Source organism: Triturus cristatus, chromosome 5_1 (assembly GCF_964204655.1).
Source record: "Triturus cristatus chromosome 5_1, aTriCri1.1, whole genome shotgun sequence".
Taxonomy (NCBI): Eukaryota; Metazoa; Chordata; class Amphibia; order Caudata; family Salamandridae; genus Triturus; species Triturus cristatus.
Window position 1 is genome coordinate 257,608,484 of NC_140587.1, and position 17,550 is coordinate 257,626,033.

The following is a 17,550-nucleotide window of genomic DNA, read 5'->3' on the forward strand; positions in this document are numbered from 1 at the left end:
AAACAAACCCTAAATTAACCTGTGCTCAGCTCTCTGGTAGCTCGGCACGAAAGCAGTCAAGCTTAACTTAGAGGAAAAGTGTATTTATGCAGCACTTCATACAGTAATAAAGTGAAAACACAGCACAAGAAAACTCCCACACCAATTTAGAAAAATAGAGTAAATATTATAAATTATTCAAGACCTAGATGACAAAAATCAAATCAGCAGAGATATGCAATTGTAAAGATTTAATTAAAATAGTGCCAAGAAGCACGAAGCGCCAACTGTGGTTATCTGGTCGTGCCAGAGTGGGACAAAGTCACAAGTTCAGGCTGACCGGGATGGAGTACAGGCCAGATAAAAATTCTAAAGTTGGCCCTCTGAACATAGTACCTTAAATTCTTGGTTGTGGAGCATTGCTAGGTCACGCAATGAAGATGCATCACACAGCGGTTGTTCTAAGGAAGCAGCAGGACTATGATGCAGAGTTCTACGTCATTGACAGAATGCACTCAAAGAGGGGCTTTCATTGCAAGGACCTGTGACAAGGATGCATCATGCAGCCGCGGTTCTGAAGAAGCTGCAGGGCTGCGAGGAGATTTCCTGTGTTGTCATTCAGGATGCAGTCGATAAGGGGCTTGCGATGAGAAGGTCTGTGTCAAGAATGTGTCATACAGTTGCAGTTCCGATTAAACTGTGGGCTGTGATGTGAGGTTTTGGGTCAGGGATGCACTGCTCAGTGGCAGTTGCGAAGGTGCGGAGAGGAGATCTGTTGCACTGCATTGGTTCTGCAGACAGGACCATACCAGGGCTGCCAGAGCACCATTAGGCTTACTTCAAAGGGTCCAGGACTGGGTTGGGACCACTTGGTAGTCAGTAGTCACAGTAGATAGATTCAACGTGCTGTGTTAAAAGTGGTTGATGCCTTTTCTGTCCCTGAGGCACTGGTCAGGAAGCCAGACAACTAGCCCTTGAAGTCACTCTGGTGGTCCTGGGTCAAGATGCAGGTCCAGTCCTTTCACTCAGGCAGCAGGGCAACAGAGCAGCAGTCTTTCTTGAACAGCAGCACTGCAGTCCTTCTGAGTCTTCCACAGGTCCAGCGGTGAACTGAAGAGTTGGGTCTGAGGGTCCATTATTGATACTTGATGCCCACCTAGAAGTAGGAGAAGGTTCTGGAGGTTTCTACTCCCAGACCTGTTTGGAATTTCCTGTCTCCCTTCTCTGGCCCCAAATTATCTGGGGTCACAAAAGATTAATATCAAAACCCTTTATGAGCATGTTGGGCAAAGCCTTTGTGATGTGCAAGAGTGGTAGGTGACAGCGTCTCCCCCTCATCAAGTCAGAGATGGCCCATCCTGCCAACATCTATTCTCCTTTGTCTCACTGTCTGGGAACAATACACAAAGACCAACTACCAGCTTCCCCTAGTCACGTGACCCAGGAATGCAGTTCCAAATGGTTAGAATAAGAAGTGGCATTTTCAGAATTGTGACTTAAAATTAAACTTTACCATTAAAGAGTGTTTTTAATTGCAATTCTTTAGACGCCAAACTCGATATTCCTACTTGCTCCCAATTAAAAGTTAGCACTTTTAAATGTAATAAGGGAACTCAATGTTATCCTAAGGGAGGGGTAGGCCTTGCAGTAGTGGAAAACAAATGTAAGGGATTTCCACTACCAGGACATGAAAAAGTTAAAAGTACATGTCCAACTTTTTAAATATACTGTATCCCATCCTATTGGCTTTTTAGGGCCTATCCTAGGGGTGACTTATATCAGTTTAAAACTGCAACCACAGAGTGCAGCTGCAGGCCTGAGACATGTTTAAAAGACTACTTATGTGGGTGGCACATTCAGTGCTGCAGACCCAGTAGTAGCTTTTAATTTATAGGCCCTTGGTGCACCTAATAACACTTACCAGTAAATTAAATGTGCCAACTGGGGGTAAGCCAATTTCACTATTTTTAAAGGAAAGAGCACAAGCACTTTAGCACTGGTTAGCAGTGGAAAAGTGCGCAAAGTCCTAAAAGCCATTAAAACGGGTTCAGAAAACAGGAGTGTGAAGGGAAAAAGTTTAGGGATGACCCTGCAGAAAGGGCCAAGTTCAACAGGTAGACAATCAGGCAGCCTTCTGGCTTGGTAGGAAAGTCTCAGCAGCTCTGAAGGCTACTGCAAGTCTGTTGAGGATCTCCAGATCCAAGGCTTATCCTCAAACAGTAAAACAGAGGTCATGCCCTCCCCTCACTTGGCCTGTTGGCGGGCCATATGATGCTCTAATATTGATGGGCATAGTGACTAATGGCTTAAATAAATCCAGTGAAAAAGTACAATGTAAAGTGTAACTGATTCATAAGTCCAGCATTAGAAGCAATCTTGAAGCTAGGGTCTACATCAAAATACTGTCATTGTGTTATCCTGATTAAATTGTTTCAATTGATATTTACTTTATCAATTATTTTAAATATTCTTACTATTAATGAATTTCCCTTTTAATCATAGATGAGCAAACTATATACTTGACAAAAGTTCCATGGTGGAGATAGTCACCCCAAGGACTCTTGCCTCTTGGTGAGAAATAAAAAAAATTGAAATATTTTAAGTTTTCCTTTAAAGGTGCCTGTAAAATTGCTATTTAGTCACTTGATTAAGCATTGTACTGGAAATGCACCACTTTATGTTTTCTGAAATATTTCAAGTGCTCCTTTAAAATTGCACGTAAAACTGCTCTTGGTCCTTTTCTTAAACAATGTCCTGGAAATACACCATTTGACTCTTTGAAAAAAAAAATGTAAAGGGTAGAAACTTCTCAAATCTCCAGTTAGACAATCATTCATGCTCACTCGCTCGCTGCGCTCATTCGCTGAGGCATAGTTAGGATTGGGTCCCACCAATGAGAGGGCCCTCAATTCAGTCCAAAGACTATGGATATCTGTGGAATATGGGAGTTTAAGGGGCCCCACACTACATTCTTCTGGGCTGGCCTATCATTTTGCACTACACCACTGTCCTAAATATATTATTGTCAACCTTAAAGTACATCTAATATCAAATGCTTACCAGGTTTCTGAAACCAGCCAAATGGAGCAGATAGTTTGCCTGAATCCGAGTCGCATTCCGTAGCACGCCAAGAACCCTCCAGTTCCTCGCTGCAGGTCTGAACTCCCAGGCTGCTGAGCATCAAGCAGAGCACTGTATCACCTGTAAAGAGCATGCACACTTTAATATTCAGTATTGATATTAGTCACAGTGTTTTGTTAGAGCTAACATTATAAAAACATAAAATATTAGAACACTGATAACAAGAATTTAATTTATGTCAGTGCAGAAAATATAAAAAAATAGGCAAATGATATGCCAGAGTCTTGCATATCGCACCATCTCTTAGAAATAAAACTACATTTTGAAAAGCTGCAACTTTCCATTTAAAATTATAATGTAGGGGCCTATTAGGATGGCGGGCACCCTAGTGGTGCTGGGACCAGCCGCCAGTGGTGCGGCGGTCCAGCACCGGCAATTACGATGCCACCGCCACCATGGCTGATGAGGATTATGAACCCGAAACCGGTCCCAAGATGCTTGTTTCCGGTCCAGGGAAGACATGGCTTGGCAGTTCGGGCTGGATTGTTCCCATGAGGCACAAGGTCAGACTGATTTGCATATGGCCATGTCTGAACTGAGGTGGTGGAGTGAGCTAAAGAATGATGATGGATTAAACCCAGATCAGTTGACTGGGGGTGAGTGTTTGATTTGTTCAAACGCTCCATCCATCATCCCCTTTGGTATCGCTTTGTATCCCCTATTCCCAGCATTGTGGCGAGTGGTGCTCACAGCACCGCCCGCCACAATGCTGAGAATACATGTCGTGCATTGGCATGCACAAGGTGACAGGCACCGCGCAGTCCCTGCCACTTTGTCCATGCCAATGCCGCGGGGTACCATAGGTACCCCCATGTGCACCCCTACACTCCCAAATACCTGGGGGCCCGCAATGGGCCCCCATTGGCAAAAACCGCAAGCCTTTCCATGGCAGCAACGGCTCCATGGAAAGGCACATCTCTGCCTGCATGCTAATATAGATGGCGGTAACTTGCAGACACCGCCACAATGTTAGGCCCCTTTTCCCGGCGGACGGTCTCTCCGTCGGCCGGGGTCCCCCCCGCCATCCCATGGAGGGAGGAAATGGAAGGCGGCCGGAGAATAATGGCGGGCGGATCGCCATTATAATAGACCCCATAGTCTTTTGCATTTTTTTGCAAATAAAATACTTCATCATTGTGTATTGTTTTGAGGTTCAAATCATAGAAATTGCTTAGGCAGGGGTCCCCGTCTTGAAGTAGTGATTCAGTAGGGGGTCCACAAAAGTAGAAAGGTTAAGAACCACTGCTCTACACATTGTTATATTAAGGTCTATAACTACTAAACATTTTGAGATTTTTAGGCCTTCTTAAGTGCACAAAAACAGGACCACAATGTTGTAAAATGCAAATTGTGCTTCAAGGAATCAGGATTTACTGATTTCCACAAATTAATGTTTCCGTATGAGAAAGAGAAACACACGTGGATGAAATGAGGGTTCATGTATGTAAACCCCTGGGAAGGGCACAATTATGTTCACAATGACATTTTTCCTCCACACCTCTGTATCACACCCAAATTTCTGTAATCTGGTGTCCACCAGATTCTCCATACACAGTATCATTTTATGTATATCACCCCATATCCAATATGCTCCTTAACAAACATAAAATAAATAGAAGTCCAAACGTTCTTCAAACTACTGAGTAACTTTTCTTATGGTAGCAACCCATCAATTATACAGGATCTAAAATGCTAGCTTTCATTATCTACCTAAGAACGTCTGAATGTAAATATTTTGTATTTTAATTAAGTGACACTTCACCCATCTTGTTTATAGACAGCACATACATAATTATGCCCTGTTGCTTCTATGAATAAAGTATGTAGAAAGTATCTGATTCCTTGTAAGGTTCACAGTTTGTCAATTCTTGCTTCTAAGGATATCATCTTTGAGGATCCTCCCTTACGGGTGGATGTGGGTCTCTAGGTAAAAGGCTTAGCCCTCACTGGTTTGGTGTCAGTACATGGGGGCAATCAATGGTAAACATCAAGCGCTGCATTCCTTATGCCCACAGGAAGAGAGTGCATTGATATTTAAAAATGACCTTCCACATGCAGAGTTATTCCTTCTACTTCACAAGAGCGAGTCAATGAATTACAGATTTACAAGCAGAAATACCAGGCCCACCTCTAGCACTCTTTTTGCCTGCTATATGGCATGATGCAATTAAGTATGAAACAAAGATTCTCCATCTGGATGCTGTGCCAGGAAAAATCTTCAGTTCACCATGCCACAAATTATAATAGACCCATGTAGACTTGTAAATTATAATAGCCACATGCCGTAATCAGGTTTATAGCAAGCAAAGAACTCCTTAGCACGTGTGGGAGCAACATAAAAAGTATGAAACCATCATACCTGGGGATCCGGGAAAAGGTAAAAATCCAAATCCTTTGCAACAAACATCTGCATCACAGTGACGCTCACAATCAAAGAAGCTGAGAAGAGAAAAAGAAACAAACTAAAGGTAAATACACAGTCCTCAGCATCCATCAGGGTGCCTTTGACCCATGTTCGGAAAACAACAGGATCAGTATGGCCACTGGTCTAGGGTATTCCCATGCTGATTTTGATCTTTCGTATGTGTTCCTAGAAATCCCCCCTTTCCAGAGGACAATGGGGTATTTCCCAAAAACGCATAAGCTTTAAATCCACTAAGGTCTAAGAGTTGGGCAATATGAAACCTCTGACCACAGAGACTAGGACTTAGGTGACAAACTAGAAGAATAGCAAAGGGAAAAATAAACAAACTACAGTGGAATTAACTGAAAACTCAACTTCCAGTGCAGATAATTTGAAAGCCAGTCCTTTTCATGAGCAAATACATCCTAATTGTTTATTGGTATGTGTTCTGGTGAAAACATTACAGGCTAAAGTAATACAACATTGAATAGCAGTTCAGATATCTGTATCATCTCTGACCTCGTGATTTTTTCAAGACTCACCAAGGCAGTTGTGGTACACCACATACAGGCCATTCCATCCAAGGAGCAGACTTATGTTCCGTCAAGAACAACATAAAGTAAATAAATCCACTTTCGTTGACGAAGATACTAATCTTTCTTACTTTTTTTATTTTACCTATACCTTTCCAGAAGACGTTTCCTTAATTCCCCTCCACCCATTTGGACTTCCCAAGCTGGTGATCGGAAGCAATACAGAATCTATGTTACCGAAATGTGAACTTTCAGGGCCCAGATGAACTGTGCACCTGACAATGCCACTACTAAGGAAGAACCTACATACTGCTGGTCACTGTAACAAAACCCCTTCAAGAGGCAGGCTAGATGCTCTGTAAAGAAAGATGTAATTGTTTGATGAAAATATCAAACATTTGGGATACCAGTTATTTCCAAGTGGTGCCAGCCTTAACGAGGCCTTAGTGAACCTCTGAGCTTTTGACATTAAATTATACTGGTTTCTGGCACTTTTGTCACCACTCAGGCAGCGACGGTTTCTGTGGTGCTGGCATTACCTACATGCAGCATGAAATCTCCTGTACTCCACATCCCGCTGCACATGCATCTCCATGAACAGGAATGTCAACCGTCAGCACCACATCAATCAATCAATCAATCAATCAATCAGGGGAATTTTAAGCGTGCTACTCACCCGTGAGGGTCTTAAGGCGCTGAGGAGGTAAGCAGATCTGTCTAGCCGAAGAGCCAGGTCTTGAGGGTCTTCCTAATATCCTCCCAATGTCTTCCTAATATCCATCGGGTTATGGTTGCTCCACAACAATACCCCAATGGATTGGTGGCTACCCTGTTGTGCCATTCAAGATCTGGATCTTATTTTAGTGCAATAGAACTAGCTACATCTGAGTACTAGGCATAGGAGATTACCGGGGACTTTGGAAACTTCTGCACTAGATCCAACCATGTTTTCATAGGGGAGTGTGTCAAGTGCTATCCATCCTCGCATATCTATCATTTTTAGATTATGGCCCACAACTCCTTCCTCAACGCATCAATCATAAAGACTATGAAATGTCACATTTGACAACACATCTTTGGATTGCTGACATCCACAGCTAGGCTGCACTAACTTCAGGTGTATGGAATAGTAAGCGTGGGAAGGCTGAACTGGTGGCCCAGCATGTTGTGGTCCCCTGCCACACCCTGTTCTTAGAGACAATTACCAGAGGATATTGAGTTCAGACCTTCCCCATTGACCTACAAAGTCATTTTCTGTGTTTGCTTTAAAACTCTGTTGATGAGGGAAGTTGAGGTGACATCCTACATCCATCCTGAGGCATGTGAACCAGGCAGGTTAATGTGCTGTGTATATTAATTGCTGTTTAGGGGCTAGAGTAAAGGTAATTGTGAATGTAGTGATGGCAGTGCTGACTATACACCTCAGTGTGCCAAAGTGGCAGAGTGTGGAAAAGTATGGAAGAGAAACAGTGAGTTCTGCAAGTAGTATGATAGTGAATAATAGCAAGAGTATTAAGTCCTGAGAAGGCATCATGAATAGGCAAGAGCTACCTTCTACAGGATTGTGAATGAGTTACCCATTGAGAAAAGAAGTGGGATGAGTGGTGAAAATGGCATACCTTCAACTGGATTTGGAGGAATATGATTGGGTCAGTGGATACCGCACAATTGACTTGAATCACAAAAAAGGGTGCTAGGAAATGTAAGGTTCTTGAAGGAATGATGGGCAGGGATGAATGCCTCATACGTGTACAATTCACAATTGTGTGTCTGAGAAGTTAGGAGCTGACTTTGGAGGTCATGTGGACTGCACTAGCAAAAGTGAGAGAATTGTTATTGTCCGTGTGGGTGTTTATCACAACACATTGGTAGGGTCACAGATGCTGTGCACAAGGCTAGCTGTGCACAGAGGATGACCAATACTGTCCTTGACATGATAACCTTCAGGTTGGTGAGTAGGGGAATATCGGGCGAAATTGAGGCCATATTAGAATGTGTAGAACATTTAGAATTAGAGACGTGGAGGAAGAGCAAAGGAAACAGATTAAGGCTTAAAATGCACAAACGGAGGTTACTGAGAACATAATCTTAGAACCTCAAGATTTAGTTATGATCAAGTAAGCGAGGTTCAGGAGTGAGACGGCGTAGTTCTCAAAGCCTGATATTGTGAAGGAGACATAGAGCAATTGTATCACTTGTACAAGGGCAGAATTGGAATGTAAGCAACTGGCTTTGTATAAAACGAAAGAGAGGAAGCAACAAGTTAGACAATCGGTTGAAAAACAAGTGGCGAAGAATGAAACTGCAGGTTTGGTACATAGTTGTGATGGTGCTGCGAGGCACAGGAGTAGGAGACTTCTGGTAACTATTCCAGAATAAGACTGCTGGTAAATATTCATGAATAAACCTTATATTCAAGACTTGTGTATTTTTATTTCTGTATAATGTGTGTTTGTTTGTGTACAAATAATGATTTGGTTGTGTATTGGCCCTGTGAGATATATAAAACTAAGTCCAACCATTGGAAGAAGCAGGTTCGCCTTAAGCCCACTCTCAGAGCACTCCATTGGCTCTCGGAGGAGGCTATGCTCACATTCAAAGTTTTATACACAATGCACAAACTGTTCAAGAACACAGTCCTATATATTTTTGGGGCTGTACTTGATGCTCCAACCAAGAGCTTCCATCCAGCCAACTCTAGGACCATTTGATACACAAGGTTCAAAAGTCTAAAACTCAGGAGCACGGGAAGAAGAGCTCTCTGAGTTCAGGACCCAAACAACGTATCAGCGCCCCCCACCACCCATAAGAGCATGGTCACATGTTATACTTTTCAGGATATTGTTGAGTGTTCAGTGAGTCATATAGGGCTCAGATCTAAAGATTACAAGGCACACTGCAAGGCCTCATGCTGGATGAGTGAGCCTTTAGTGTGCGGGTCTAATCAAATGTTCGCGACAATACCTAAATCTACCCCGTACCATACTCGGTGAAAACGTCCACGCCTACACCAGCACTACCAACTTCATGCTGACTACCTGATTCAGGTCATTATGGACACTGCCTTCTGTCCTGAATTTCTCACCTACAAGCCATTGATTTCAGGTGTGTCAATCTAATTAGTTCAATGGAAGCAAAACAGGAATACAACACCCAGAATGCATCAGATTACAACACAAGGCTGGAAACATGGTTCTTGATGACCTGGAGGGAGAGCACCCAAACCAAATTTGTACCACCTCTTGAGTATTGATCGTGCTTTAATATCGAGCAGAATCTAGTAGTGGGCCTACAACAATAATCACAACTTAACTTGTCGATATAATTATGCATTTGTTCTGAAATTGTGATGTTTGGATATTAAATTAATTTGTGTTGAATATCCTTTTATGTGAATGCGAAAACGACCAGATACATTTTACTACTACTACAGAACTTGTAGGTCAGTCCCTACAGCCTCTTGTCTCCTAGGATGCCGGGCCCTATAAAGTGACCAATGGGCAGCTTTTTGGTGCAATGGAAAGCACCCCAATAAACCAATATCTTTAAAAGTTCCCTTTTATGTTATATTTATTTTTAGGGGAAGTCTAGGCATTCAAGTGAATTGCAAATGCAGGGGGCCTTCACTAGACGATGTATTGTGCATGCCCATGGGTGCAAAATAGACACACTACAGCTAAAAGGGAAGGAAATGATGGAGATAAAACCAGACACACAGACAGGCAAGGCAGACAGGCTTTCAGACCAAAAGACGATGTGAAACAAATACTGCTACAAACGTAGGTTTGTTTTACATTACCCGTTCGAAACAGATTTTCCAGTAATAGTAATTTTGTTTATTGCAGAAACTCCTGTTAACTTCCGGAAGGGCAACCGACTGTAAAAGTTCTTGGCTGTTTCTTCCAAGACGACTAGAGGCAAAAAAAGAGACGACATTTCACCAGTTAAGGTTGGCTCAACATTTAAAACCACTTTTACAGCAGTGCAATAGCCTAGCTGCTGCTCTAAGAGCACTACTTCCTTGATGAGATCGCTTATGACGAAAGATGATACTATCAATTTCATGTTTATATGGTGAGTGAAATAGCCCGAATAAAAAATTTAAAAGGAGGGAATTACAAAGGAGGGCTCGAGTGAAAAACATAAAAGCGTGGGAAGGCAATTTCAAAATATTTTGCAACGAGGAACTCACACCAGCAAGACAAGAAACATTAAAATGGGTGGCAAAAACAAATTAAATAAATTAACACCAAAGGGACGTGATGTCATTTGTGTTGTCATCTTTCACATGAGTGAGAAATAGAGTGGTGCATTTGGTTTTGGCCAGCCTGCCCGTCCCGGGAGGTGCTCTCCTGCCTGGCCTACAGCCTCCTCTTTCCTGGTAGCCATCAGCCCCCCAGTGTGCCATCATGCCTCACCTCTGCAGTCCGTGTATGTGTTCTTCATTCAGTGCAGCTCCTGTGTGCTCCACCCTCCGTTTTATGTACCGGTGCCCTACTGCCCTTCTGTGGATCCCCCTGAACCCGTGCAACACTGGTTGCCCGCACTACCCCTATTGTGGTTCTGTATGTTCCCACTCCAGAAAGGCTGCCATTCCATAGAAATTTGGTGGGAAAAAAATACTATGGAAAGTCACATTTTCTGGATGAGTGAAAAACGAATTTGGGACCCTCTTAAAGTTTTTGCACCATTTTTGGCATGCTCTCGTATCTCCCCCAAAAATGTCTCCAAGCTTGGGGCAGATTGGTTGAAGGAGAGAAAAGTTCTTAAGGCTGCAACATTGACTGTCTACTGGAGTAAAGTGTGAACCTTTACTACAGTGACATAACTGCACCTCTGTGTACATATATTGTTATGTATTTTCCATCTCTTGGGACTGAGAAACTGCACCTCCTCCTCGTTTGGGTTTGTAGTTTATTATGTAACTAGAACCCCTTGATGCCAACACGCAACCTTATTACACGGTTACCCATTTTGTACTTCATGTTGTGTGTGTGTATATGTGTCTATAGACATATAGATACAGATATATATATGCATGTGTGTTATGATACATATACACGTGTGTTTGTGTATGTGTATATATATATATATATACACACACATACATATATGTATATATTTATATTCACTGAAGAAAACAAAGGTTAGATGGGCGTGCCTGTGGTGTGGGGAGCAGAACTCAGGATGGGAGCAAAGATGATGAGAAATCACTATAGAAAATTTCATTTGTCAGCACAGTTGCACCAATGTTCATAAGACACAAACATCCTCAAAATTAAAAGAAAACAAAAACTCAAAAATAAAAAAGGTTATTTTGCTAACTAGAAAAAAACCCAAAATAAAGCAGATTATCTCTAACTCCAACGCACTACAAGGCCACTTGGCCAGATATTCTGTGCAGTGTGTGGCGAAATAATCCTTACTTGAATGTTCTCAGTCACGCAACCCATCCCTGAAGACCATAGTCATGTGTCTACACAGTACATTTAATGACCCTCCTTTGAGACAGATTCTGATGAGGTTACTACTTTATGAATAACTCACATTAAGTTGCTGTCCATAGGGGCGCCAGCTCAACAACCAAGTGAAAAAGGATCAATATGAAACAATGTAAGCATCTTCCTAAGTTTTAATGACATTTTGCCCAGAATCCAGCAGCCCTGTAGATTGAGTTCTCATAGACAGTGGGGCCTGGAGAGCAGGACCTTTGTATTAGCACCATATTCTGTGTGGTTCATGATGAACAAGACACATGACTGGGTGGAACATCCTTGTCAGAACTTGTGTGTCTGCAGCACCCCCGCCCTACGAGGCAAACACACTGACATGAAAAATTAGGACCAGGGGGTGTTGCATCCTTACATTGAGGGATGACGAAGAACATTTGAGTTGATGAACTAGGATAAACGGAACATAAGTAGTATAAATCTGTGCTGTAATATTCCAATGTTCTCTAAGTAAGAATACCCCCGCTAAAATGGGTGGTGTCAGTTGGTATTGGAGGACTGTTTGTTTTGCTTGGTTGCTTTCCTGGCGATCATAAGCAGCCTTGGATAAGTAGATGGCCTTTAGTTTCTGCTTCGTAATCTTCATACACGTAATTGGGTCAGTGAATAATTCAATGCTTTAGTTTAAAACAACCAGCACGTTACGTTCCTTTATTCGAAAACAATTATACCCATGCTTTCGTTGTTTTTAGCCTACTCGTATTTGGCTCGTTGTTCTTGCCACCCGAACACATGGGTTCAGGCTTGGAACTCGCCAGCATTCATATTGCATTATGGGAATTTAACATATCTAGATTAGAATTATACATGATCTTATTAATACTAAGACCCAGATCGTATATTAATCAGCGTATCATCTATAATCTTTGAGATACGTTTCTAGAGACTGAGTATTCTTACTTATTCATGTACATACATGTTCGCCGTACTTATTAGGCAACCCACAATAGAATGTTTTTTCTTGTCGCATTTCAACAGAGAGGACGGATACTGGTCCCAATCATCTTTTGGACATTACTGAAAAAGGAGCTCTATTACTTGAATTTTTTGACGTAAAAACATTTGATCACCCGTTGGAAATTTTCACATTAGGTAAGATTTCCAACACCTCAACTTATAAGGAGTCCATGTGCCGTGAATATACGGTCATCCTGATAATTATAATATGTGTATACACATATATATACATATTGTTTATTTGCAGATTCTACAAAATAAGTTGAATACTACCAAGAATCACCTATGGTACAATCTACACTTTGAACCATTTTAGGTGAGACAACGGTTCTCCCACTAGTACATTTATCTTCTATACTATGGGGTTTCACTTATTCGCCAACGTATTTCTTAAATACTATTCACAGATTTTGCTTCTACTTTCCAATCTGGTATTATACTTGGTCATTGTTTAGCTTATTATTCTGATCCTCTACTCCACTTGATACGGGGTTATCTTTGGTGGTGGTATTCTTTGGAGCTTTCCTTCCAGTCTTGACCTTATCATGGTTTCTAGTACAATCTGCTTGCTTTTTTCTTTCTTACTTATGGTTTGGTGCAGATTACCATGTTTTGTTGCATACTTATATACGGAGTTATTTAGATTTTATGTTTCATTTTCCCTTTTTTTGTATGTATGCAGCCTTGAGAAAGCCCTTTGGGCGAAACACGCGTTGGCTGCGTTCTGAACATTGGACATTTACTTGGTTAACAATAAATAAACGCAACACAACAACCTTACCAAGATCGGACAATGATGTACATCTTTCTATGAACTCTACAATTGATGGACAATACCCAAGGAAATGGTTAATTTGGGGTATTATTAGACTATGGTGGTGTGCTACGTTGCCTTTCTAGTTGGTTTAAAATCTTTGGATTATTCATAGTCGCAAAGATTATTTATACTCCTAGTGGATGAGTATTTGGCTTCATGTCAGCACCCAATACGACTGTTTGGAGATAATAATGTTGTTACTGTTTGTTGGCATTACTTATGTATACTATACGATGTGCAGATCTTTATAGCATATTCACAAAGCTTTTCTGTAAACAGTGGAGTGAAGCCTGTCTTCAAGGCTTGCCCACTTACAGACATGGCCATCACACAGAGACCAACCCTCAGCCATTATGTTATTTTCGCATTTTAAATAATATTTCAAGCCAGTCCTTCAGATAATCATGCAGTTTAGAGAAACGTTATAAGACTCACCTTTTTTCTTATACAGAAGCTGTGGTTTCTGAGGAAGTACAACATTGCAGTTTTCAGGGATTGCATCAGTAAAGTTATCACAGACATAGGCCTGTGAATAGAGGGTACATGTGAAGAACAGATTGGAAGTGTCCGTCAGATCTGCCAATTGGCAAACAGCAGCTTCATCCGCACAGCCTACAAAGAAGAACAACAGTTGTACACAGTTAGGCAATGTTGATGAATCTCCAATTTGCTTTTCTATGTATATATATATATATAAAAAAAAGATTTTAGTATGACATAGCTATAGGAGGAACATTTCATACTGTATATTGCCTTTGTAAACATAGCTCATTCTGTGGGGCTTCTTTCCTTTGTGTGCAATAATTCTAGCAAGATAGGGAGGATGTTAGAAAGGTAAATTCTGCGACCATGTTTCTAACTTCGTGTATTACCAGAGTGGTATTGAGAGAAAATGTATGAGACTATCACAGGCTCTCTTGTACATCAACTAAGCCTACAGAAAGGTGGTGCAACCTTGTAAGTTTTGTTAATGAGTTTCTTTGTACATTTTCATATGTGTACAAAAAGTTACAAAAGACTTGAAACACTAACCAAGCAAACACAAGGACATGATGGACAGAGCGCTGAAACCCTTTCAGACACTCACCCCCAGTCACAGATCTGGATTTATCCATCATCATTCTTTAGCTCACTTCGCCACCCCAGTTCCGACCCAGCTATACGCAAATCAGTCTTGATCATGTGCCTCATGGGAACAGTCCAGCCCGACTTGCCACGCCAGGTCTTCTCTGGACCAGAAACAAGCATCGTAGGGCCAGTTTCAGGTTACCACCCCATATCAGCCAGACTAACTTGAATCCAGAGGCAAAGTGAGCAAGGGACCCACATCTGGGCATCCCCTGACAACTTAGGGCGAACAAAGCAAACACAAGGAGATGCTGGACCGAGCGCTGAAACTTTTCAGACCCTCACCCCCAGTCACAGATCTGGATTTAATCCATCATCCTTCTTTAGCTCACTTCGCCACCTCAGTTCAGACCCAGCCAAATGCAAATCAGTCTTGACCCTGCGCCTCAGGTTGACAGTCCAGCCCGAATTGCCAAGCCAGGTCATCCCTGGACCGGAAACAAGCATTCTGGGACTGGTTTCAAGGTAACACCCCTCATCAGCCAGGCTAGCTTGAGTCCAGTGACAAAGTGAGCAAAGGACCCACATCTGGGCATCCCCTGACAACTAAGGGCGAACAAAGCAAACACAAGGAGATGCTGGGCCGAGCTCTGAAACTTTTCAGACACTCACCCCCAGTCACAGATCGGGATTTAATCCATCATCATTCTTTAGCTCACTTCGCCACCCCAGTTCAGACCCAGCCAAATGCAAATCAGTCTTGACCATGCGCCTCAGGTTAACAGTCCAGCCCGAATTGCCAAGCCAGGTCATCCCTGGACCGGAAACAAGCGGACTGGTTTCAAGGTAACACCCCTCATCAGCCAGGCTAGCTTGAATCTAGTGGCAAAGTGAGCAAGGGACCCACATCTGGGCACACCCTGCCAACTTAGGGCGAACAAAGCAAACACAAGGAGATGATGGGCGCAGTGCTGAAACTTTTCAGATACTCAACCCCAGTCACAGATCTGTGTTGAATCCACAATTGTTCTTTAGCTAACTTTGTGTAAAAAGTTCTTCCAAGGCCTGATCATGATGGTGTTGCAAAACACAGGTCACATTTAATGTGACTGGTGTGCCATGTAGTAATCAGTTGCATTGTCAAATGCACATTTGCAGAAGGTCACAAAATTCTTGTCTCAATATTAAGTGTGAGGTAGAAGGCATTCTGTAAACCATACTGAATGTTGCAAATCCAAGAATGGAGGCCTGAAAGGAACAGCAGACCTCCATCCCTACATGTGGATTTCCTGCATATCAGAATTATTTTGCTGTAAAAAATCAGCATGCAGGGAAATACATTAGCAATAGCAGGTAGTGGTGTCATGGACAACTGTCTTCTCCCCAAGGCCTCACATACACCATTCAAGGTGGAAACTGCCCTACATCTTCCACTTTACAAATGGCTTTCCACCCATTGTCTGGAGTTGGTAACCTATCAGGGATTTGCGACTGCAATTATGGTTACAAACCATGGATGCATATCACTGTGACTTTAAGTGAAGAAGGAGAGGCCCTCTTTAATGCCCCCTTCATCTTTGTCATTGAAAATAAGTCTCAAAGTACCTTTATTACATTGTTATTTGTGCTTTTATGGTCACCAAGTCTGTGATTTTGTAAATCGCAGGCTTTGCAAGCAAAAGCACTTCGTACATCAGGGCTTAAGTTAATTATTTCAAGGTTTGGTGGATGACAAAAGAAGTGGCATGAGAGACTCGAGATGGCGTATTTGGGTGACTTTAGACGTATAGGGTTTTTAACTCTTATTATGGATTTTGAAATCATGTGTTGGTTGATGTTAACTTAGGAATCTACATTTTGCTGTCAGACTTGAGTTATTGGTTATCAAAAATTGGTGTGGGTATGAGTCTAATATAACCAATTAGCTATCTTGTAGTTGTTCGGTGTTTTGGAGAACTGGATTTGGTAATATATATTCTTTTTGTTTTATTGGCTTCTATTTAAGGGAGGCCATGTCTAGTGTAAAACAATTTTCTCATGAATACATTACGCCACGTAATGCAATTTACTTTTTCATAGCATTCTATCGCTTGGCAGTTAGAGGGTACCATTCCACCCTTAGCAGCAGGAAGAAGGTAGGAATAAGGTACCATTATTCCACTCAGAAATTGACAGGAAGACTCGTCTAAAATGATTGTTTGAACAGGAAAGTTTTAAGCCTTGTCCTAGCTGAAAGAGAAAGAGAACTGTCTTAAGTTTGAGAAGAGAGTTTTAAAGGTACAGGGAAAAGTGGGAGGTTAGTGTCAGATGTGTTAGTGGCAAATTGTGATAACATCCTTGAAAAAGATATGTGAATCCCACCATGTCATGGGTAAAAGGTTAAGTGAAGTTTGAGAGAGTGAAAGTAGCAGTACTAATGGCAGGAGTGTTTCATTTATAAGCTATAAAATGTAACCAATGATTTATACATGGCACCTAAGCCATTGCTGTGGACTTACTCAGGTGTGACTTTCTATGGACTGGAGTCTGTATTGCGGGATGGAGTACCTAAGTCTCCACTTGTTCGTGTCTACCTTCATATATCTCTCATCTTTTCTGTGACTCCACATATCTGACTGTGATCATGTTTACCTGGGCTCATGTCTCTCGGTATCCATGTGCAAGTACCTCTCAGTGTCTATATCTCTGTTTGTCCTTATTACCCAGTATCGCTGATCTACGCCCTGTGTCATGTTCTCTAATATCTTAATATGCAGGTGTCTCCCTTCTTCTACGTCTTCCCATCTTAGTGTTTCTCATTGGAGTGCCTGGATAGCTGCTTCCCAACATTCCTCATGTCTTCCACTGATCCCTGTTTGTGTGAAGACGAGTCATTATGCCGGCACCTCTGCATGGTATTACATTGCCTTATAGTTTGACTCATGTCAATCAAGCACCAGCAGGTTGTGTGATTGTTGGTAATGGAATGATTCCAGAGTTTTAGGATTACTGTGGGTCATGTGTGGACAGGCTAAAGGGGGTGCCTGAGTTTGCACCTTAGGTTTTGAGCAATTGCAGGTTTGCTGATACATGGTGCTTTTTGATGGCGTTCACATAATTCCAGTGAGTTCAGGAAATCTAAAGAGGATGGCTGTGTCAGAC

At 42.0% G+C, this 17,550-nt stretch overlaps 1 protein-coding gene across 1 annotated transcript in view; it reads right to left on the reverse strand.

The window, feature by feature from the left end:
- Positions 1-17,550, reverse strand: part of TG (thyroglobulin) — a 660,241-nt gene that overhangs the window by 351,958 nt on the left and 290,733 nt on the right. Inside the window, exons 31-34 of the mRNA XM_085604890.1 lie at positions 13,777-13,953; positions 9,857-9,968; positions 5,480-5,559; positions 3,040-3,180 (exon numbers count right to left, since the gene is read on the reverse strand). Coding sequence (XP_085461016.1) covers positions 3,040-3,180; positions 5,480-5,559; positions 9,857-9,968; positions 13,777-13,953 — 510 coding nt within the window. The remainder of the gene's footprint in view (positions 1-3,039; positions 3,181-5,479; positions 5,560-9,856; positions 9,969-13,776; positions 13,954-17,550) is intronic.